General features: G+C 45.6%; 1 protein-coding gene across 1 annotated transcript in view; it reads right to left on the bottom strand.

Annotated features, from left to right (window-relative positions):
- Positions 1-817: 817 nt before the first annotated feature.
- Positions 818-22,351, bottom strand: part of WDPCP (WD repeat containing planar cell polarity effector) — a 106,364-nt gene continuing 84,830 nt past the window's right edge. The window contains 4 exon segments of the mRNA XM_068406821.1: positions 818-1,768; positions 1,771-1,830; positions 10,021-10,121; positions 19,014-19,149. Of these exon segments, the coding sequence (XP_068262922.1) occupies positions 1,722-1,768; positions 1,771-1,830; positions 10,021-10,121; positions 19,014-19,149 (344 nt within the window). The 3' untranslated portion in view covers positions 818-1,721.

Here is a 22,351-nt window from a genome sequence, read left to right as displayed (position 1 = left end):
AATCCCTATTCAACACTTCTTTTTTTCCAGGACAGACAGGACTTTTCCAAGAAAGCCATGAGAGGATTATTTTTTTTTACTATTTTATGAAAAAAACGTGATTTTAGGAACTGGCATTCTGGATCTTATGTACATTTCTAGTATCACTTCCTGTATATTTTTTAAGCTGAAATCCTCTTAGCATGCAAAGTAAATAGATTATGATATACTGAAGGATTAAGAATCACTGTCTGGTGTCAGATTAATCCCTCATATAGACCATCACTTGTACTGACAGAAATATGGCTGCAATTCAGCAAAATAGCTGCACGGCGCAGCAACGCACCGCGGCGCCTGACGCAGAACAAGCGCGCGATCGCTGGGCCCGTCCTCACGCTGCACGCATTTCAGAAATCACATTTGAATCTATAGGACATTAAAGGCGCGTCCCCCTCCAAGCACAGCCATCGCAGGCACAGCTCTGCACGGGGAGGCGATGCAGCCTGCTCTGTTTCAAAGCTCTCTTTATTAATTTTTCCCTGTTGAGCGTACAAAAAACCTACGCGTCGTAGCCCATTCGCTCCCTTCAACCTGCAAAACAAAAAAGTCTCCTTTGAATATGCTCACGGAAAGGATAAAATGCTGAAATGGGTCGGGAGTTGTTCTGGTGCGATCAAAACCGCCCATCGTGCAGCAGAAACTCAGCAGAATTTTGGCTCGTAGGGGAAAAATGGCTGACGGATTGGGAGCACAAATATTTTATTTGGGTAAATGCAGAATTTTTGTTAATAAAATACTTCTAATGGCTTGTGGTTTTTATTTTTTCACGCTGTGCTTTTATTTTCAGTCCATTCACCATACATATTTGTTTGGCATACAAAATTGTTTGTTGTACAAAACCAATTTCAAGAAGCTCTTTGGCTTTGGGTTGCAACCACCCAATGCTCTACAAAACCAAGATCAAGCTTAACCCACATGCGTGCCTACTGTAGAGTACAAAAATCTGCATCTTTACACACTGCACCCGATCAAATGGTGTGAAGAAAGACCCGCGAGGATGCTCGCCCCTCTCTTCATCATCACAAAAAAACGAGAGGGCTGAAACAGGTTATTTTACCTTCTCAGCGCATTTTCTCTTTGTGGTTAGAGGCGGCAGATTAAAATCTGGACTCCAATGGAATGATGTTTAAGAGGCTCTGCGTCTTTTTTTTTCAAGGCAAAATAATGGTTATTCAACTAAGATGATATATCTAGATATGAAAATTGAGAGCATTCTTCGAAAAATGCTGCCGACTGTGACAGGCTGCTCTTTCACAGAGGTATCCTGAGTGAAGATTTTATCTGCTGGTATCTCAATAGGACGGTTTTCAGAGCCTTAAGTGGAAATTCAAATCTGCTTCCAAGTGAAGATTGTTAAAATATATAATGCCCAAAGAATTACAGACTTTCCCCTGAGAAGTTTATGGATTCGTCCAACAACCCCCCTCCCAAATTTTTCAACGTTGCATTTGTACCATAAACAGGGATCCGCAATTTCTTGCTTTTTTAATGTCTTTGAATGACACCATGACAATGTCACCAAATTGCCCTCCATAAACAAACACGAGGCAGTTTGTTTGTGCTAACCCAGAAATAATTTGGAGGTCTCAGGGCAACACTTTTTATAAGCCTGGTGCTTCATCTTCTGCTGGTGGCTGGATTCAGGAACAGCTGGAATTTTGTTGAAGGATTTTCCGTGAACTTCACCACCTTGGTGAGGTTCCCCCTTTGCTTTGGCAGCAAAGAGGGTCCCACACTTGATCACACCAGCCCGAAGTGCACGACTTTGAGAGACCCACTGGCTCCGGTCTCCTGTGGGGAGGAAAATACAGGCAGGATCAGGCAGGGACAAGCAATGAGGAATGGAAACCTTGCATGGTCATTGGAAACACCATTCCAACCCAAGGAGAAGAGACAACTGCAGACTCTGTCCCAGTTTGGCCTGGGAATGGAGGATGCAGCCCTAAAGCGGTGGAGACTTGTCATGCATGGTAAGGCACCTCCCCCCCTTTTTTTAAGCCCTTTTGCAACCCCCGTCCCCTGCTGCTCTTGGGGAAACCAGGGGCTGCAGCTCCAGCGACAGCTCCCTGCGGTGGTGGACACAGGGTTGGGATGCGAGGGGCTGGGAGCTGAGGCTCCACCTGCCTTTGAGCCCCTGGAAGCTTCTTGGCAAAAGTGAAACTTTAGATTTTTGTTACCTTTTAATTAAAACATACTGCGAACACCACACGGCTGGGTTAACGCCAGCGGGTAGCGAGCCAGGTTTTCAAAGGTACGCGAGGATGGCATTTTGCATTCCTCATAGAATGCAAATAACATGATTTAAGCACAAATCCTCTTTCTGCGCTCGGTGCCTGTGCAGGGTGGAAACCCCAGCCCTCTGGTTTTGCAAAGGACACGACGATGGGGAGACCGTGTGCCACAAATAGAGGTTATTTCATAACATGGGCTAGCGTGCCTGCGAAACGCATGAGATACTTTGCCTTGGAAAGTGCTGCAGTCTAGTGAGTCACTGCTTTCTTTTGAATTACAGATGAGTCGCAGCCCTTCATGATGTGAAGAAAAAAAACTAGGTGTGGAGCTGAAAACAAAGGGAAATGTGTGTTTGTCCTGTCTTGGAGGGCAAGACACGCTGGCTAGCGTGGGAAGTGGGGTGGGCTCGGCCCCAGGAGGTGGCTGTCAGGGCTGAGTCAGGCTGCAGGAGCACTGGCAAGGGTGGAGGGGACTCCTGAGTGACTTCAGGAAAAGAGGAAAAAAAAAATTCCCCTAACTCTTGCAAGCTTCATAAGGAACTTTTACCAGAGCAGCAGCTCCATCTCATGGCATGTGCATTTCACCACAGAGATAGAGATCACCCTCCGAAACAGCAGTGTACAACCTCCCTACCTCAGCGCGGAGGCAGCACTAAAAGTGCAACGGCTCAAAACAAGCGCTGTGTGGACACGGAGTTTTGTTTCCAGCCTGTCGCTTGGTGCTTCCCGTGCAGGGAGATGGCGGGAGGTGGCCCTGCCACAGTACGACTCCTTGTTAATGCTCAGAGATGATTTGAAGATGATAAGAAAGCATCTCCAGCGTCCCATCTGAACCAGCGCTTGCATCCCAGAGCCCACCAGGTTATTCCAGCAGTGAAGCTCAAAGCATGGCATCACCGCCGAGACGGCTGCTTAGGCAGGTGTCTTCAAGGAGGTTATGAGTTGCTTTCCTCAGTAGCAGCCCTCATGGGGGGGACTGTGTGTATGTGCTTTGGCTTTTGGGTGGCTGCAAGCTTTCTGCGTGCTCTCCTTGCTCTCCAAAAGGCACTTGTTGGAGGCTCCAAAACATATGAAAGTGTTTTTTTTGCAGCGGAGCCACAGCAGTAAAGCCTTGAGGAGCATCAGTGGTTGAAGGTAAGGGGTGGCTCTTTTTTCCCTAGAGCTGTGTCAGTGCCTGATACAGAGGGGTTTCTGCTGGTGCTTGCTTTGGGGATCAAGGGAGTAGGTGGGAAGGTGAACGCAGGCTGGAGAAAAAAAAACCCCAACACATCATGTTTAACCATGTAGAGTTCAAGGTTGTTTGGCCAGGTCCCTGTTGTTCAAGGCTCAGAGTCCTGAGTGTATCAGCTAGGTATCTGGCCTGGGTTTTGTGATTTGTGATTTGTGCCTCTGTCTGCAGAGAGATTAACAAGAACCCAGCTCCACAGACCTACCTAGTTGCTTTTTCAGAAAAAATACTTTTTAAAAAAAAAACTATTTGCAAACCTCTCTGGTCACACTAAAGCAGACTTGGTGGTGTCGCATGGGAAGCCTGCGATGTGGCATCAAGCTTGTAGAGGTGTTTAACAACTAGAACCCTCTTCTGACATCTGCATCTTTTCTGCTGTAGCACCCTGGCAATAAAAGAAGGTGTAATAATTTGACGAGAGTTGATTTTCATAGCTCAGGAAGAGGGCTGTCCAGGAACAAGGGAAGCCAGCATCGCAGTGCTGCTGCCAATGGTAATGAGCAGCTAGTCATCCAGAGCAGGAAAACATGAATATCCTGACAGGAGAGCATCCACTCGTGCCCTGGAGAGTTCAGATCGTGGGGCTTTGCATGGTAATGATGTGGTCCCGCTCCGGCAGGTGACAGGAAGAGCGGTATGGGAAGGCACACCCTGTAATTGAAAAGCCACTAAGCCATCTCGGACCTGCAGGGATAGCAGGATGGAGGCAGTGGTTTGCATGGTCTCCTCAGGTCTGAGGTAGAATGGAGGATCCCTTTAGTCTCCTGAAGCGGGAAATACAGCGAAACGTCTTCCCCGTGCTGCCGTATCGCTCCAGGAGGCTACACTTCTCTTGGGGATTATTCTCAAAGGCATGATGAAGGTGGGAACGGACAAGAGTGGGAGAGAGAGGAATAAATGAAGGAGCCATGAGGAACTATTTTAAACACCTGTTTTTTCAGGCAGAGACTGCCCGATTCCAGGCTGCAGGAATGGCTATGAGGAAGGACATGTGTTGTTAGGATCCATAGGTACTGCTCCCTTTCACTGGAAGTGCCTTGTTTCCCTTGGATAGCATCATACAAAACCTTTCTGGCTGATAGGTATTTAGCTGAGTGACAGTATATTAACACAACCATTTGGTAGTCATAAGGCACCATTGGCTTCAGCACCTCAAGTTACCATAAATGAGATCATTTTCCAGTCCAGAAACGACAGAGCAGTTGAGATTCACGTTTTCCAAAGGGCCTAATTTGTACCAAGGTTGGTGACCAAGGGGTTTGGAGGCTCAGTTTTGCTTATCTAAGGCTGGGTGCTGCTAAATGGAGCCTCTTTGGACCAACCTGCAAAGTTGCCTCAAGATTAATAAATGCCGGAATAATGCAGGTCAGGAAGGACCTCTGGAGATCATCCTGCTCAAAGCAGCAAGAGTAGGCTGGGTCTCAAGGAGCATGGCCCTCGAGGCTCCCCCCATCCAATCTCCAGCCTTTCCTGGAAGACAGGACTGAACACGAACACCAAGTCCTGACCCCACCAAATATTGCAGATGGGATGCTCACTTCTCGTTTGCTTCTTTAGGGACATGGTTTAGTGGTGGACTTGGCAGTGCTAGGTTAACAGTTGGACTCGATGATCTTAAAGGTCCATTCCAACCAAAATGATTCTGTGATTCTATGATTCTATCCCTTGTTGCTTGAAGAGCCGTACCTGACCAAGCCATGCACAGGGCAAGAAAAATTGCAGCTTATCCTCATTCCTCCAGCAACTACCTATGCCATCCCCACCTTCGTCCTCAGTGATGGGATCCTCCAGCCACCTCTGATCTCAAAACAGCTTGGCAAAGCCACGTGATCTTCATTCGTCCTACCTGGGAGCTGAGATGGCTGCGGCAGCCCTCGCCCATCATCACCCATGCACCAAGGGGCTGCAGCGGGGGCACATGTGCCCTGTGCTACTGAAAAGCCACTGGCACTGCTGGGGGGGACACAGGCGGCCCCCACCATAGCACGGTCTTGCCTCTGAGCCGCATCTTGCATGCTGTAGGGCTAAGGCTTTCCTCTGGAAAACAAATCTTGTTCAACTGCTTGAGCGTTGTTTGGCTGTGTGACAGCCAGCTGCTCTGGCAGGTGACTGGGAACGCTTTGTTGCACGATCTTTACAGTTTCAGGGAGGAGAAACTTCCTCATAGCTGAGAGTGGCAACAAGCAAAGAAGACGCGTGTTATGACGCACCTACAAAAGACAGGGTCCATGTCAGATACATCTCCACCGAGGCCTCCATGGCCATTTGCGCTGGGGATAGGTCACTTCTGGCTCCAGCCTTTTGCCAGCGAACTGGCGAAGGGGGACAAAGCAAACCATCCGGCTCGCAGCTGCAGAGATCTTCCTGCAGAATTGACTGTGCAAGAAGGGCTGGGTTTTGGGTGTGCTCCCCTTGCATGGCACCGAGCCCAGTATTGTGAGGGCTCCCTCTGAAGCAACGTGCGGGAAGTGGTGGTGGAGGGACGCCAGCCTGGGGGAGCAGGAGGGTGAAAGTGGGACCTCGGGGATGGGCTGTCCATCAAATGCTGGCACTGATGCAGCAGGGCTGGTAGTGGTGTCCAGGTGTAGAACTGCTGCTCATGGTGGGTTTGGGTTGGATTTGGGATGGATTGAACCAAAGCCAGAGGTCAGTCCAGCTATAAAAGAGCTGCTCTGATTTGCTAGGTGCTGGTTCTTGCGTTGGCATCCAGTTGCTGCAAGACTTCCAAATTTCCACACGTCATTAAAAGTCAGGACAGAACAGCGCTGGAAATGTATTTCCAGAAGTGCAAAGTTAGTGTTGCGTGGATGGCTTTTCTACTCTGAAAAACCTGGTGTGCACAACAGGCTCCCTCTTACTCAGCAAGCCCTTTCCCTTTGCAGCCCAAGCGCTCATCGGAGCTGCTGCCTCCAACAGCACCACATCTCCCTTCCCTTGGTCCTGCGAGAAGCAGGGCAAGCTCAGCAAGGGTGGAAGTGCCCCATTTTCCCGTGCACAAGCAGCTCTGCAGTGTGTGGTGAAATCAGGGCACCTCCACTGGGGTCGCAGAGGTCACACTTTGACCCACCGGCTTTTAGCAATAGTGACCACTCAGTTGCAGTAACTTTTTGGAACCAAAGGATGCTTTAACCGCTCCAAGTCCTTAACGATGTGACAGCAAGGTTTTGTTCTTTGTATCACTCCCATTATACAGATTTTGCGCTTGTGGATTTTATTGTGATAGTCCAGAGCTTTCAAATGAATTTCTCAGTTTATTAATTCAGCCACTTACGTGGGGACAAGGAGCATCTTAGACACAGCTCAGGGGAGGAGCAGTTAACTGCTGGATAACCCAGCTGCAAACCCAGGAATCCCACCAGTGTCTCCAGACCATCACCGCTGCTATATTTTACTTTACTCTGGATCCTGAGACCACCGAAGCCAACAAAAGGCCACCAGGGATATCCTTTGAGTACGGGGATTTCCTGGCAGCACGACCCTGGTGCGGTGAACTCTGTCACCTGCTCCCCAGCCTTTCCCCATCCTCCACCCCGTGGAAATGCGCAGGGGCCTGCGGGAGGCTGCAGAGGTGGGGCTGGTGCGTGTTGTTCTCCAGCACTTTGGGACTGGTAGAACAGCTCTTAGAGCACGATTTTACTTGGCACAGGCTGGTTTTGTAATAAAGAAATAAATAAGTGCCATCCTGCTCTGCTGGGAGGTTGAAGCGTTTCCTTTCCTTTTTTTTTTTTTTCCAATGATCTGTTTGTACCAAGGCCAAACATTGAATACTTCGGCCTCAAAAAAAAAAAAATTTCCACAAGAACTGTAACTGGGAGGAGGCTAAAATACAGGCACTCTTCTGCCTTCATCCATGCTGCCGTGAGACAGCTTTTACTTTGTTTTATTTTATTTTTTCCTTTAAAGTAGAGCTGAAACAGTGCGTTGGTGCTGCATGCTGCTGACTCATCAGCTCTGGAGACAGGATCACACTACGTGTGTGCTCTATACGCACCCCCATCGACACCCAAGCACCTGGGGCAACAAACCAGCCTGGGAGGGAATGTCCCCAAGGGAGACAGGGGTAGCTGAAGGATTTAGGGGATGGGGTAGGGTCTCCCTGCCCACGTGGAGGTCTTCTCCTCCCCTCCTGCCCCAGTGAACTTCTTGCGGGCTGGAAGTGCACAAGTGCCTGAGCCAGCGCAGGAGAGGGAGGAGGACATAGGACTGGAGGCTGGTGGTGGGGGAAGGGATGGTCCACCTTTTTTGGCAGCACCTTGCACTTAAATCAGCTTAAAGCGATCATGAAACCCCGGGGTAGTATTTCACTCCTCTTTACTGTCGTCTTGCTCTTGAAAGCGCCAATACGAGCGCTGGCTAGTTTGTGTAAGATGAACGTGGATGGGGGACAATAAGTTCTTTCTTAGGTCCCATCCAACAGGCATCGGATAATAATAATTTTCGACTTTTACATGCTGCGCTCAATTCAAGGCCGCAGACGAAGCCCCGCTCTAGCAGTGCGGTATAGGAGCATTTCTACCAATTTCAGCGAGAGCCCTGCAGGCAGACAGCTTGCAGGGACAGGCTCGGGGAGTTGCAGGAAGCTGCAAAATAGAGTAAATAATAATAAGCAGAAATAAAAAAAATAAATCAGAAATGCGTTACCTGCTCTGACGGAACTGCTCTCAAATTTCCTTAAAAAAAAAAAAAAGGTCATCATGTTATTTACATTCCGTTTAACTCGCTGAAAAACCCAAACAAACAAGGGTACAGTATTAGGTAACTCTCTCACATTTTTGATAGGACACAGCTATTTTATATCCTGTTATTCAATGGATGAATTAAAACATTTAATATCTTGCTTATACAAGTCTATACACGTAGGATATGTATATTCCCTCAAACACTACACCAAGTTAAAGCAACCGTGATTTTTGTGGGTAGGGCAGTGTGGAGATGGGAGGCCAGCGATGGATCGGGATTCCCACATTGCCCCACCTCGGTGGGGAGCTGTTGCAGGAGTCAGATGCATGCATTGTGACAGCCGTGGCTGCAGCACACCTCTCTACCTGTAGTGAGGTAGCTGTAGGGTGGTGGAGCTTGGTACAGGCTGCCCGAGTGCTCATCTTGGTGTCTTGGGAGGGTTTTGCAGCCCGTGCGCTGTCAGGTTGCTGCTGGGGGTGCTTGAGGATGAGGCTTCGTGTTACAGCTTGAGCCGAATTATCAGCTGCCAACACCAAAAAGAAGTCCTGCTGCAGGCAATGTGCTGCTGCCCCTCACTTGGTGCTGGCTGTGGTGGCCTCTGATCCTCAGGCAAGGCAGTTTGGTTCAGGGGATGGACAAAAGAAAACAGATTTTTTTGGGCTGGGTTAATATGCTGGTGGCCCCCTCTGTGATCCTGCGAATGTGGGTGGAAGGCGGCGATAAGGGGGAAGCAGGACCTTCCTGTTTCAATGGTGGCAAGCTGCTAGTTCAGCTTCACTGTAATGTGGAAGCACACCCATAGCTGGCTTGTTTGAAACTATCTATTCCAGTTGTGGCTATAGGAACCGCAGTTACGTCTCGACTTTCCGTGTCAGTGTGCCCGGAGACTGGCTCAGTTCCTACATACCTGTCAGTACAGTGATGGGACACCCGGCCTAGGCAGAAGATAAAAATCCTCGTCTCACCCCTTGTGCAAATACTCTTACATATCCCTGCCTGGCTGACTTTACAGGACGACCCTTTAACCATGACTTTCTCGTGCTGGACTACTCCTCTACTATACCGTTGCACTACTTCGACTCTGCTATGATGGAGATACACTGCCAAAGCAAGACGGCCATGTCCATTTACTCCAGAACCCCCTGCAGAAGTAGTGTAAAATGCTGCTTCACAAGCCACGTAACTGAGGAGGCTCTGCTGCTGGCCATTGCACACCGAATAACAGAGCAGCAATGACCAAAAACCAATAAACACTTTGCCTGTCTTTGTTAAATTGTAAATAGCATTGCAAGATAAGGAGATTCATAAGAGCAGTTGATTTATTACAGAATCACAGAATGGTTGGGGTTGGAAGGGACCTCTGGAGATCATCTAGTCCAACCCCCTGCCAAAGCAGGTTTCCCTAGAGCACGTTGCACAGGGTCGCGTCCAGGTGGGTTTTGAGTATCTCCAGAGAAGGAGACGCCACAATCTCCCTGGGCAGCCTGTGCCAGTGCTCTGTCACCCTCAAAGTAAGGAAGTTTTTCCTCATATTTAGATGGAACTTCCCGTGTTTCTGTTTGTGCCTGTTGCCCCTTGTCCTGTCACTGGGCACCACTGAGAAGAGTCTGGCCCCATCCCCTTGACACCTGCCCCTAAGGTATTTGTAAGTATATTCTACGTTGCGAGAGCCAGTAGCTGAGTCCTGATGCCTCTCCCGGCTGGTACACACAAACCAAGTTCACGCTGCAATGCCACTGCCTTATTTTTCTTCCTAGATCCAAGATCTTTTTCAAGATAGCAACCACCATTATTTCTAGCTTCATCCCCATGTGCATATTTGAAAGCCACTCGTTTGCTTACCTTCCTGGCTGCTGGAAAAGGGTTTCCCTGTCAGGACGGCGGCGCGGCCATCCGATCCAGGCTCATGCTCGGTGTCCTCTGCCTGTCCGTGGCCGGTGGGTCTTTGAAAACAAAACAGAAGTGATAGGAGGGGAGGGAGCAAGGACTGAAGAGCTGGGGAGATGCTGCATAGCAGAGCAAAGCTGGTTTGTTTGTTTTCTATCTTTTCAAGTATACAGCAGCCTGTGTAATTCCCTGGCTACAAACTGTAGCTCTTTTTTATCAGATGCCAGTAAGTTTGTTGACTGAGTGTCACAAGGATCACTCATTTGGCCGTGCAGTCGCTCCAGCACCATCCTGTCATTCAACAATGTGGTGTAAAGCTGGTGGTTTTTTTGAGCAGTTAAGGTTTTGTTAACAGGACAGGCTGGGGATGTGCAACACACGCAGCAGGCGCCTGGCACTGCAGCAGCCCTGCACGGAGGCGGTTGGGTGGATGCTGTGAGAGGAGGATGTCAGACCCAAAAGGCAGATATTTGCAGTTAAACCCTGTCCCCACACCACTCCTGTCACTGAAATCCATGTCATGAAGGAGCTGCAGGGAGAAAAATGTCAGCTATGTGTTATGGGAAATGCAGATGGATTTTTTTTTCTTTTTTTTTGGTTTTGCTAGTCTCAGTTTCTTCACTCATCATTAATCTCTGTTTATGTAGGCGTGTGGAAAGGCAATCCATTCCCAAGGCAGTGGAACTGGAAATTTGGAGGTTATCTTGTGCTATCTCGGCTTGCCAACTCACCGCTCATCCTGCCGTCTGCAAACTGCCAGGTGCCCAGCGAAGTCCAAGGGAGTGCTGCCTTGGGCAAGAACAAGTCAAACCGAGAAAATAAAATAAATCTCTCAAGCCAGGCCAACTGGGATCCCCTTTGGGGGAATTCTCCTCATTTGGGTGGATTTTCCCCCTCTGTGGATGTTGTCATGTGAGACTCAAGTAGTGTTTTACTCAAGGGTGGCTTTCAGATATGACAGCAGTGTAGTTATGAGAACGAAAATGTGAATGCTTTTGTGCGGCACCCCGTTTGTTAACTGCCACAGTGCGAAATCTCGCTTGGCTTTGATAATACAAACAATACATTCCAGGCATAAAAAGCCCTTTATTACTGATGAGAATGTAAATAATTAAAGAAAAAGCTCAGATTTTCCCCACGCCTTTGTCTTCACACTACCAGTCGGGCAATAGCTATGCAAGCAGCTGGGCATCCGTAAAGCAACTAAAAGCAACTCTCCTCATCAGCTTTCCCGAGACATTTTTAAGCTGCAGTAATGCAACCCTTCCATCACGCTAAGCTTTATTGGTTTAGCAAAAGAAACTAAGAAACTTCATTGGAGACCAGATTATGCTGGTTGCAGAAATGGAGGGATTCTTCTGCTCTTCAACCCCATTATCTCCTCTGTAGTGTCTTGATCAGCTTTCTTACACACAGTCCCGGATTCTGCCGAGACCTGCAAATTGCTTTTTTGGCTGCCAAATTGCCATAACACTTCTATTTTTATGTTTTAAAAGAGCTTAAAACCCTCCATCCTCTTTGGACGTGTCTCTAAAATTGACCAGTACTGGGAGGATTTCATGTATATCCGAAGGCTTAGAAGAAGATGTTACTTCTACCGAGCTTCTAGTTTTACAGTCAACAGACATGAAAAGCCCAGCGGGGATAAAAGGAACTTAACCAGTTCTGTCTAATGCATATAAATCTACCTAAGAGCTCAAGGCACTGGAAGTACTCAATGCGCTACATTTATCTGAGTCTAAGATACAGAAATGGGTCTTCAGCCCACATGCCACATGTCCCATTTTGATGCCAAGTTAATATGAATTAAGAGACTGAGATGAATAAACAAGGTCAGTCTGGGCTGGGCCAAGTTGAATCAATGTAAAATAATTGTCAGTATTTTCTGTCAGCAACGCTGGTTTATCTTGGCTCGGGATTCTCGGTGCTATAGATTATAAAATGTTTTCAGTGGAACAGTTGGCAGACATTTTATTGATTTTTCTTTGTTTTGTGAATGCTGGAAAAATTTCCATTAAGTATACACACTGCTCATGTGACAAAGCCAAAATTGCTTTTCCAAACTTTTCTTTCTTCAAGTGAGCTAATGTGGTAATACGTTATCAATCTATCTAATTTAATCAAGGGGACCTTTGTCTGGAATCAAGGGGCCACAGAATGCACCTTGATGCACCTCAAGTACTTACGGGCTAATAAGAGTTAATTTTGTATTTTCCAGGTGCTGTATGCACGTTGACTAGTTAATTTGCCCAACACCCCTTTCAAGTTGGTAACGTATTATCTCAGTTTTATGGATGTAGAAATTGAGAGTGCAGCTTTGCACAGAGCCACGTATATCTGCCCGCTGTTGCATTCTTGATGCACGTGAAGCCCCTGTTGCCTTCACTGGGGCTGAGCAACAGCAAAGGATGAGAAGGGAGGCTGCAACAACCAGGCAGGATTAGCACTGCTGAGCTGCTGGATCCCACCTCCGTGATGAATCTCCTACACCACATCACCACATCCCCGCAGCACGCCTCTTAATAGAGTTACTTTGGAACTGGAAATTGCTAGGACAGATAGAGCAGCTTGTAGGATTACACATGGATCCGTGGCAGACTGTATTTCTTAGCCTATATTCTTGTTATTTTAAGACGAGGTTTGCTTCCTGGTTAAAGAGAACTTTTGAAAAAGATAATTGACGGTGGGTGAACAAACAGAAGTGCCATAACAGTGATGAACGCTTATTTTGTTTAATTGCATAAAACAATGGAGTAAGAGTAAGAAATCTGTTTAATGTTTGTTTTTTTTTCATGTGACACACAAAAGGAGATGCAGTGGGATAACTCTAATTCTCTCTTTACGCTGATTTAATAACCAGCATATACAGATATGAAAGGCTGTCATGCAGTTTTCTCTTAATGCTTCCTGAGGTTTGATCAGTGGTGCTACAGATTCAAAATATATAAACATGCTTCTCAGCTTAAATAAAAACCTTGTAGAGCAGTAGAAATATGTGTGTTTTTAAGTACATAAGCAACAGGAAAGTTTTATGATAAAAATCACTGATGATGATACATACTTTTGCCTTCTATCCTAATCACTTGTATTAAAATAAGAGATATCCTAATTAAAACAGGAGTAGTTCTGGTTTAGGGGAAGGGGACAAGATAGATGGACAATAAGCTAAAAAAAACCCAACCCAGCTTCACACACATCCTGACACTACCAACAAATGCAAGATATTCAAATCCACTTGCATTATGGTAAAGTAACAGAATAACACACTGATGGGGAGGAACCCCACACCGCAGTTATCAGTCCTAATGGCAGAGGAGTGAGTGCAGCCATAGCTCTGTGCTGACCCTTATGCGCCAGACTCTGGCACGGTTGCAGGGACTCACTAGTTGACTCATCCAGAAATAAGCTGTCCCACAGGGAGTCAATCAGTTCCTTTAATGCGTTGCCGAGAGGACCTTGGTCCTCTGAACAACAGCGTCCATATCTTCTGAAAATATTTTCCTTTTTTACAGGCAGCAAAAGGGTTACACTGATTAAAATGTTTCCACAAAGAGATAACAAGAACAATGAGAAAGAGGACAAGAACTGCTAGGCTATAACATATCTGACACTTGGAGGGACAGAATGGCAATGGTCAATGGCAAACACAAGCCAAAGATGAGAGCTTTGTCCTGTAAAATTATTCACTGGACTGTGCATCATTGGTGGTATTTAACTGTCCTGTTCATGGTAGAGTGAAAGAAACCGTGCAGCAAATAAAATGCCTCTATCTAGAGCATTGTCCTGAAATCTTTATTGCTGATAACTTACTCAGTGTGTGTGTGTGTGTGTGTGCACGGTTCGGAAAGTTGACTACAGTTCTCCACTGACAACACCACTACTGCTACTTTCATGAAATGTCATGGAGTTAAGCTGATTTTCCCTGTCTGTAAAACATACTTTAGTCTCAAACTAAGTTCTCTGCTTTCTGACTGTTAAGGCAAGAAGAGAAACCAGATTTTGCCTAGAATAAGTTCTCAGGGAAATAAACCCTTGAGATGATTTTATGAATAATCATTTTGGTTTCGGCCTTTTCTGTTCCTTTTCTGTCCCTCTCTCCATCCCAGGCTACAGCTTTCCCTGACAGGCAGAACAGCAAAGGAGATGATGATGTGAAGGGTTAATTGAAATGATTTCTTAATCATGCAGCCTGAAAAGTGGGCTTCTGTTACACACATGCAGATGTTAGGCTCCCTGAAGAGCATCAGTAACAAGGTTTATTAAGTAAGTTAAACAGAAATGTCTTCTGCTAGTCTTAACAGGGCCCTTAGTCAGGCTTCTGGCTAGGTGTAAATCATGAGATACACCTCAGCTGTCCTAAAATAAAGGTTCTGTTGAAGCTGAAATACAGGAAAGCAAGAAGTCTGGGTATGTGCTGGAGATGACCTTCCAGAAACTTGGGTGAGATAGATACAGATTTGGGAGAGTATCTGGGTCTGACAGGGGTGGTAGCGTTAGAAACGCCGTAATGTAGGTCAATTGATTTCACAGGTTTGGTGTGACTAGTTGGTACAAAGATGTAAAGCCAAGGCACACAACAAAAGACGCTGGGAAAGAAGAAAGAGCAGCCGTCAAACACTCTTGCTGAACACCTGCAAAGTCCCATCGTGGTGCCCTACAGAGATTAGGGGAACTGACACTACCCCGAAGATAGCAGAGCCTGGGAGTCGTGTCATGTACACTTGAATTCACGCAGGCCAAGTGCACATGAGCACCTGGCTTTGTGTGACCTGCAATTTACTTGTACAGGTACGGTTGTGGGGTTTTTACTGGAAGACTAATGACACTGAACACTGAGGGTTGACTTGCAATGAACAGATTGATTTTAGGTTGGAAGGGAGCTATGGAGGTCATCCAGCCCGATCTTCTTCTCAAAGCAGATTCAACTTTTAAGTTAGATCCAACTTCAAGGTTGCTTCGGCTCAGGTCTGTGACCCAGTGGGGACTTGTGATGGATAACAGCAGATATGAACCACTGGCACTGGCAAACATCCGGAAGGTCAGAAACAGAGCAGTAGTATGTTCCCTCACATTAAACTTGGAGCAATGCTCAGGAGTCCAGATCAGAGCTGACTCTTGTCACATCACCAGAAAGGACTGTATTCGCTGTAGGAAGTCACAGTACGCCAACGTGCAGGGGAATGAAGCAGACAAAAGCTATAAACTAACCTTGCTCCCCAGAATACAAACCAAGTCCTCAGAGACAATATCTCATGGATTTAAATGATGCTGAGGAGGTAAATCAACAAGTTGCCTACAGTAATACATATAAAGTGTGGCTGAAGTGACTTGGCCAAGACAGGAGGCTGTACTGTGCATGGGGTTAGGGAACAGAGAAGAATAGTAGTAAATCTATCACAAAAATTGAATTTTCTTCTTTTCTTTTTCTTGAGGGGAAAGACTTCAGAAGTAAATAGGAAATGATTCAGGATGTACATTTATCTCACTGGTGAGCAGAATACATAATCACCAAAGACTAGCGTTAAACAGCATGAGAAATGGAGAAAGTCAATAATGAAACAAAAAATGACCAAGCTAACGAACAATGAAGGGCCTTTACAGGAGGGAGAATGTGTCCTGATTATTGATTTTGAAACTGCAGGTAGTGGTTGGAGGCTGCGAAGAAGTGGACAGTGGAAATGTCAGATATGAACTTGTGATGTGGGAAATCGGCTAGAATAATAATGTTGCTGTGCACTTACTAAGATGCTCAGGTGCAAGCACTACACAGCTGCGATTTCATAAACTTCACTGTGTTTTAGTAAGGTGGTGGTGGTGGTGCCATTTTTTTGAGTGAATTCACTGAGGCAGCAGAAAGCAAATATGATTTAATTTTGGGTTCACATGTTGGATCAATTTAAAGAAATTTCCTCAAGTGCTGCGTAACCATCTATCTGTCATAAACTGTGTCCTCTGCCGATGTCTCAGATTAGGCAGCCGTATCTCTAGTATAGAATAGAATAGAATAGAATAGAATAGAATAGAATAGAATATTTCATTTGGAAGGGACCTACAACGACCAACTGCCTGACCAATTCAGGGCTGATCAAAACTTAAAGTATGTTGTTGAGGGCATTGTCCAAATGCCTCTTAAACACTGCCAGGCTTGGGGCATCGACCACCTCTCTAGGAAGCCTGTTCCAGCATTTGAACACCCTCTTGGTAAAGAAATGCTTCCTAATGTCCAGTGTAAACCTCCCCTCGCGCAGCTTCGAACTATTCCCACGTGTCCTGTCACTGGATGCCAGGGAGAAGAGATCAGCACCTCCCTCTCCACTTCCTCTCCTCAGGAAGCTGTGGAGAGCAATGAGGTCACCCCGCAGCCTCCTTTTCTCCAAACTAGACAAGCCCGAAGTCCTTAGCCACTCCTCGTAGGACATTGCTTCCAGCCCTGTCACCAGCTTTGTTGCCCTCCTCTGGAGGCATTCAAGGACCTTTACATCCCTCTTAAATTGTGAGACCCAGAACAGTACGCAGTACTCAAGGTGATGCCTCACCAGCGCTGAAAACAGCGGGATAATCACCCCTTTTGACCAGCTGGTCGTGCTGTGTTTGATGCACCCCAGGATGCGGTTTGCCCTCTTGGCTGCCAGGGCACGCTGCTGACTCACATTGAGCCTACTGCTGCCAACCAGCACCCCCATATCCCTTTCTGCAGGGCTGCTCTTTAGCCACTCCTCTCCCAATTTATACTTATGTGCGGCATTACTCCATCCTAGGTGCAGAATCTGTCATTTTGACTTGCTACATTTCATCCCATTAATCATAGCCCAATGCTCCAATCTTAGCCAGAGAGATAAAACATTGCAGTGACTGCAAACTGAGAACATCCTTATTTATGTAGGCTCCTAACACTCAAAACCTTCCTTTATTTATACAAATTTCTTCAGATGATGAAGTCTGATGCAGACTTGGCAGCAGATGTGTTACAGAAAACAAACTGTGAAACTGGAGGCAAAACACAAGCCACAGTTACGTGCTTGTAACCGTCTGTGGTTTTCTTTAAGCACAGAGAAGAGGTTGTTGGAGTCACCTGTGCCTCAGCAGGTGACCTTCCCAGCCAGTTGGCATTGTCACAGGGAGTGCCTTTAAAACTCAAATTTGTGTTGGCAGGCTTCAAGTGGCTGCGGCCAGCCAGGGGAGCCGTGAGAAGTTTTCTTTCACAGCTCCGCAAGAGGCAACCAAAAACTCCGGGCTCTCCTGAGGGAGGTCAGCTGCAAGCACCGGGTGTCGGCAGGCGGAGAAGCTGGTCGCGTGGGTGGGGTGCTTGCTTTACACTCACCAACCCGGCAAGAGGCAAACAAAAGCCTCGGGAAATCCCAGCAGTTTATGCAGCTCTGGTGATTGCAAGGAGCCACTCGTGAAGCTCAGCAAATTTTGGTGACCCACCTGGACAGGCGCAGGCAAACGTGGTCAAGCTGGGGAGCCCGGGAGTAGAGGTAAAGTTGAACTCTGCAATGTCTCTCCCAAGACGCCTGACGAAGGCAGACGCGGGACTGCCAGAGACGTGTGAGTCATAGCAACCTCCGAAAGGGAAAAGGTGAGCTGAAGGGAGGATAGCGTGTTTATACCTCGGGATCAGAGGCATGTTGGGATTAGTCTCTGCTCCAGTGCTCTGTTAAAGGAGCTCCTTTTATTGGAGCGCTAGGGAAGTCCTCTGTAGTCAATACAGTCTCCAGCATGATCTTACTGTCTTTATTATTTGCCCATATCAATATGGTGCTATCTCCATCCCGAAAGTTAAGACAGAATAATTGTGCACTATATTTTTAAAAGCAGACCCCATCTCCAAATCCATTAGATATCTCTGAAAGCTTTAGACCGTGTTCTGTATCTTAAAAGTTGTAGGCTTTGTACAAAATAAATATTTCACTAGTGGTGTGCAGCTGCTATAATGGATGTCATATCTCATACTGCAAAAGCTCAATCTCTTCATGTGAGGAAAGACAGAAAACTAGGTAATATACAGATTTTCAGAAGGAGAAAGAAATGTGCTTCTTGCCCACACGAAGAGTGTTCAGCACAGTTATATACAAATGATTAGGATGATTTATCAATGTGGAAGTTCAACATTGTATTCACATTAGATTTACTAAAAATGTTCCTACATACAGTAGGCATAGAACATAAAAATAAGTGCATCTATACACTCACTGGGAACAAAGAATTGTTTCTTTTCTATCAAGAATGCATGAAGAAAAATAAGAGAAATAAATGCTTTCTTAATCTTTGCAGAAGAGCTGTTTCATTCTAATTTCCCATCTGTTGCAAGGTGGTGTGCTGGTTCACTAGCAACAAAAGCATTGAAAAAAAACCCCAGTTGTCAGACCTGTTGTTTCTCTCATAATAGGTAAGTTTCAGGTTTTAATCAACTTTGGAAGAAGGGCACTCTCAAAAGATCATTCCGGGGATTTTGATCACAGGCTAGTGATAACCTCACACAAATCTGTAAAGATCATGTTAGGTTTTTAAAAGTTCCATTTACCACCTGTAACTGTTAATTCGCTGCATTTCCATTGCTGTACTTCTCTCTTCTGCACATTCATCAAGGAAGGCTGCATTTGGTTTAATTTGAAAATGGTTGTGCTAGTGCATGCTAAATGCTCACAAACTGCCTGTGTTTCTGGAGATTGCTTTGTGTCCATGCCATGTCCTTCTGCCTTCCAAGTTTTCCTTCGTTCCTGCTTAGTGTCTTAATGTTTTATTGTGTTTACAGTCATGATGCAGATGACAACTGAGGTCGTCAGGAAAGTTCAGAATATCAAACATACATTTCAAAAGTATTTCAGTTAATTGTTCCCCACATCCCTTTCATTTTCCTTTATGGAAATACAGGATATTCCTTGGCATTACGAAACATCTTTGATAGACAAACACATTGCCTGTGTGCCCTTTCCTGAGACACTCACCTGTGGGAGCAGCTCTGTGCTGGTGGTCTGATGGATGGACCAGGAGCAGGCGGGTAGTGCTCTCCTCCGTGCTCTGAGGATTGGTCAATGAAAGCTTCACGAGAAGGGTCTTCTTCGTCTGACTGCCCCAGAAGTTCTGTTAAGATGAATCAAGATACATCAGGCTTACTTAATTTAGAAGTACCAATCAAGTTGTCAACTGTTTGCCTTAGATGTCAATAAGGACAAGGGTGTCCTCTCTTGTAATGGATCAAATTGAATGGAAAACCATATGCTTATATAGCTTTCACCCTTGACTTTTCCCCTTGAAAAGGGGGCCAAGTAGTTAGCAACCAGCAACAATAACACGTCCAAGAGTTTTTGGAAGGGAGTGAGTGAGTGTGTGTTGGCTATAGTTAGCAAGGAGGAAATGCCTTCTCTAGAGTGTCAACTACAGAAGGTCTATCTGGCTGCCAAAGGCTGCTGCATGCGAGTATTTCAGTGTTGCCATATGGATCAAAGTCTTATCAATTGGACTGTTCCCCCACAACGGTATGTGTAACTCCTTCCTTTAAAAATAAAGACTTCCCTTAGCTTTGTTTCAAAATATTTTGGTTCACAATCAAGACCTGAAGGAGGGGTCTCCAATTTCCAAGTTCCAGTCTGAGCCCCTTGGGGAAGGAAATTGTTTGAAAATACCCAAACCACTTAAAAACATAGAGGAGGAATTGCATATTCTAGGTGTGAGACTTAAAATAAATAAATAAATCAAGCCCCAGGCTAGCAGAGTCTTGATTAAGAAAAAAAAAATCCTGTTACAGATAAAGACTTTAAAAGATTTTTCTCAAAATCATAAGACCCTTTTACGTTTTTTCTTTTTTTTAATCCTGTTTTTCTTCCCTTGTTCTCTGCCTTCCCGGATCCTGCATAAGCTAATCTGCACAATACCCATGGCAACACCATGGGCAGTGTGAATAATATAATGCTCTTGCGAGCGTTGCCATACTGCTAGTTTACATTTTGGCTGGAGACCCAGAATGCTCGTCGGCTTAGGAGGGCAAATCTACTTGTAAGCATTCCTGAAGCTCTGAGTCCTAAAAAGCTAACGCCATAAGATTGCTGCAGACTATTTCTACTCTTCATGCTACCCAAATATTATTATCATCTGTGGTGCGAGAGAGGGTGAAATACAGCAACCAATTTGGCTTTTTCAGGTGGAGCAATGTGGGGAATCACTGAAAACAAGCAACTCGGTCAGGGGCAACACACCTCCAACCATGCACACCACGTTACAATAAATAGAGGAGCTAAACTGGCCCTGGTGCAATTTCTCCTCTACCTTGAAGAAAAAATCCAAAGAGAAAGAAAGGAGGGGAGAAAAAAAGGTGTATGAGCAATGTCTATGTCTAGGAAACTCAACTCAAGGGCAAGTAAAGTAGGTTTCTCTGGAGATCTCTTCTTGGAGCCTGTTGCAGAGTGAGCAGCCAAGAGAAGGAGGGGAGCAATACAGAGAATTTAAAAAGGTGCAGGAGAAACTGCTCTGGGAAAGGGCTTAAACACAATTCCTGTTGATGTGTGTGTAGGCAAAATCCACCACCATTCTCGTGGGACAACCTTTAACAGCCTCTGCTTGGGAACACAGCTCTCACTGCAGTGCTTCCACCTGTGAACCAAGTCTTTGGTTCTGAAGAGCCTCGCTCTTCACTTGGCCTTAGCTTTTAAGGAGGAAAATGTTAAACTTTTTAGTTTTCTAAATGTCAAAGCTAAGATGTACAGTGTGAGTCACGCAGGTGTAACTCATCTTTATTTTCTCTTTTTTTCTTTTCCACCTACTCAGTAATGTCTAAGGCCTACAAAACTTACTCCCTTAAAGTTACAAACTTTCACCAATATACGATGTCCATGGCTTCTCCTTAGACCACTCCTGAGGCTGACCTAGCTCCAAGGAGCAGTGACATTTCAGAATGTAAAACCCTGAGAGATGCCGAGAGAGGAGCGTGTATTGAGAAAGGAAACAAAATAGGATTGGGTCAGCTTTGTCTTGGTGTCTTTCCATCACACTACTAATTTGCACTTTCTTGTACCTGCTGAGAACCAGATCTGAATAAATCACAGCCCTCTCATGTCAACACTTGAGTGTAACTCACGCACGTGCTCTGGGTGGGACCTAGCAGTTTTGTAACATGGAGTGGGCTACAATTTGGATGTATCCCATCCCCGTGTGGCATATTTCTAATATACGAATGCTACGAGCAATTATAACCATGGCCACTGACTTTGATATTTTGCGCTGTGAATGCAGCACAGCTATACATTGTTAAATAAGGCTACTGGATCCACAGGAACCTCATGGAAAACAGAGCAGTCTGTCATATGCAAGCACACTTGTAGCCAAAATTGGGGGATGAGGGGGGTTGTTACCCATGGGAGTGCAAATACATTTCTTTGCACTTTCATATCTAAATTAAATATCTGAAACTGACCTCAAGCTACGAGGATCGAGCCTACTCTAGTCTGGGTATACAGCTGCAGTGTTGCAGTAGAACATTAGATAGGATCAGATGCCAGGAGTGGTTCAAAGCCACAAAACCATCAGATATGAGCTCTAGAGTAAAGAAATAAACATTTTTGTTGTGGGACATTGGACTGTGTTCCCTGTGAGAAGTGCTACAGCAGGAAAAACAAATGCGCAAGGAACACTGTTTAAACAACACAGCCCTTCCCAAACCAGAGGCAACATATCCCACATTTAATTAAAAAGGGAAGGATTTTGGCAACAACGCCATAGAGGGTGGTGGTCCTCACATCTACATGAGGGTTCTGGCTAGGGTTCGGTACTTAATGAAGACTCGACTTTGTGCTAGCATTGGAGGTATCACAAGTCACACCTAAGATTTTGTATTCAGGTAATCTGGGATCTTCCCTTGGCTTATTGCACAATAAACTCTTGCTTTTCAAAATTCTAACCTAGTATTTGCTTATCATGTTAGGATCTGGGGATTTGAATCTGAATTTGAATTTTAAAAACTTGAGAGTTGGTACCGTGGCTAACGTTGTTTCATCATTGAAGTAATTTATCAGGTGCAATAACATGAATTATATTGTGCTAATAATCTTTATCTACAAGATCTCATTTGTCATGCTGAATATTAGGATGATGTTGTACACACACAATGGCACCATGCATATTCTGCATTTCCAAAATTTGCTGATATTGCCACATCTAGCGTCTCTCTGAAATAGCCAAATACTTTTCTTTACAAGTCTGCTGAAAGTTTTCCTACGCTTTAATGAGCAGGCTGCTCTCTGAACACTGTACACAGGTGATGAGATCTCATGCCTTTCCTGCTCATATATGT

Source organism: Nyctibius grandis, chromosome 1, assembly GCF_013368605.1.
Source record: "Nyctibius grandis isolate bNycGra1 chromosome 1, bNycGra1.pri, whole genome shotgun sequence".
Taxonomy (NCBI): Eukaryota; Metazoa; Chordata; class Aves; order Nyctibiiformes; family Nyctibiidae; genus Nyctibius; species Nyctibius grandis.
Note: the sequence above shows the minus strand (reverse complement) of the source record. Positions and strands in the feature narration are given on the sequence as shown.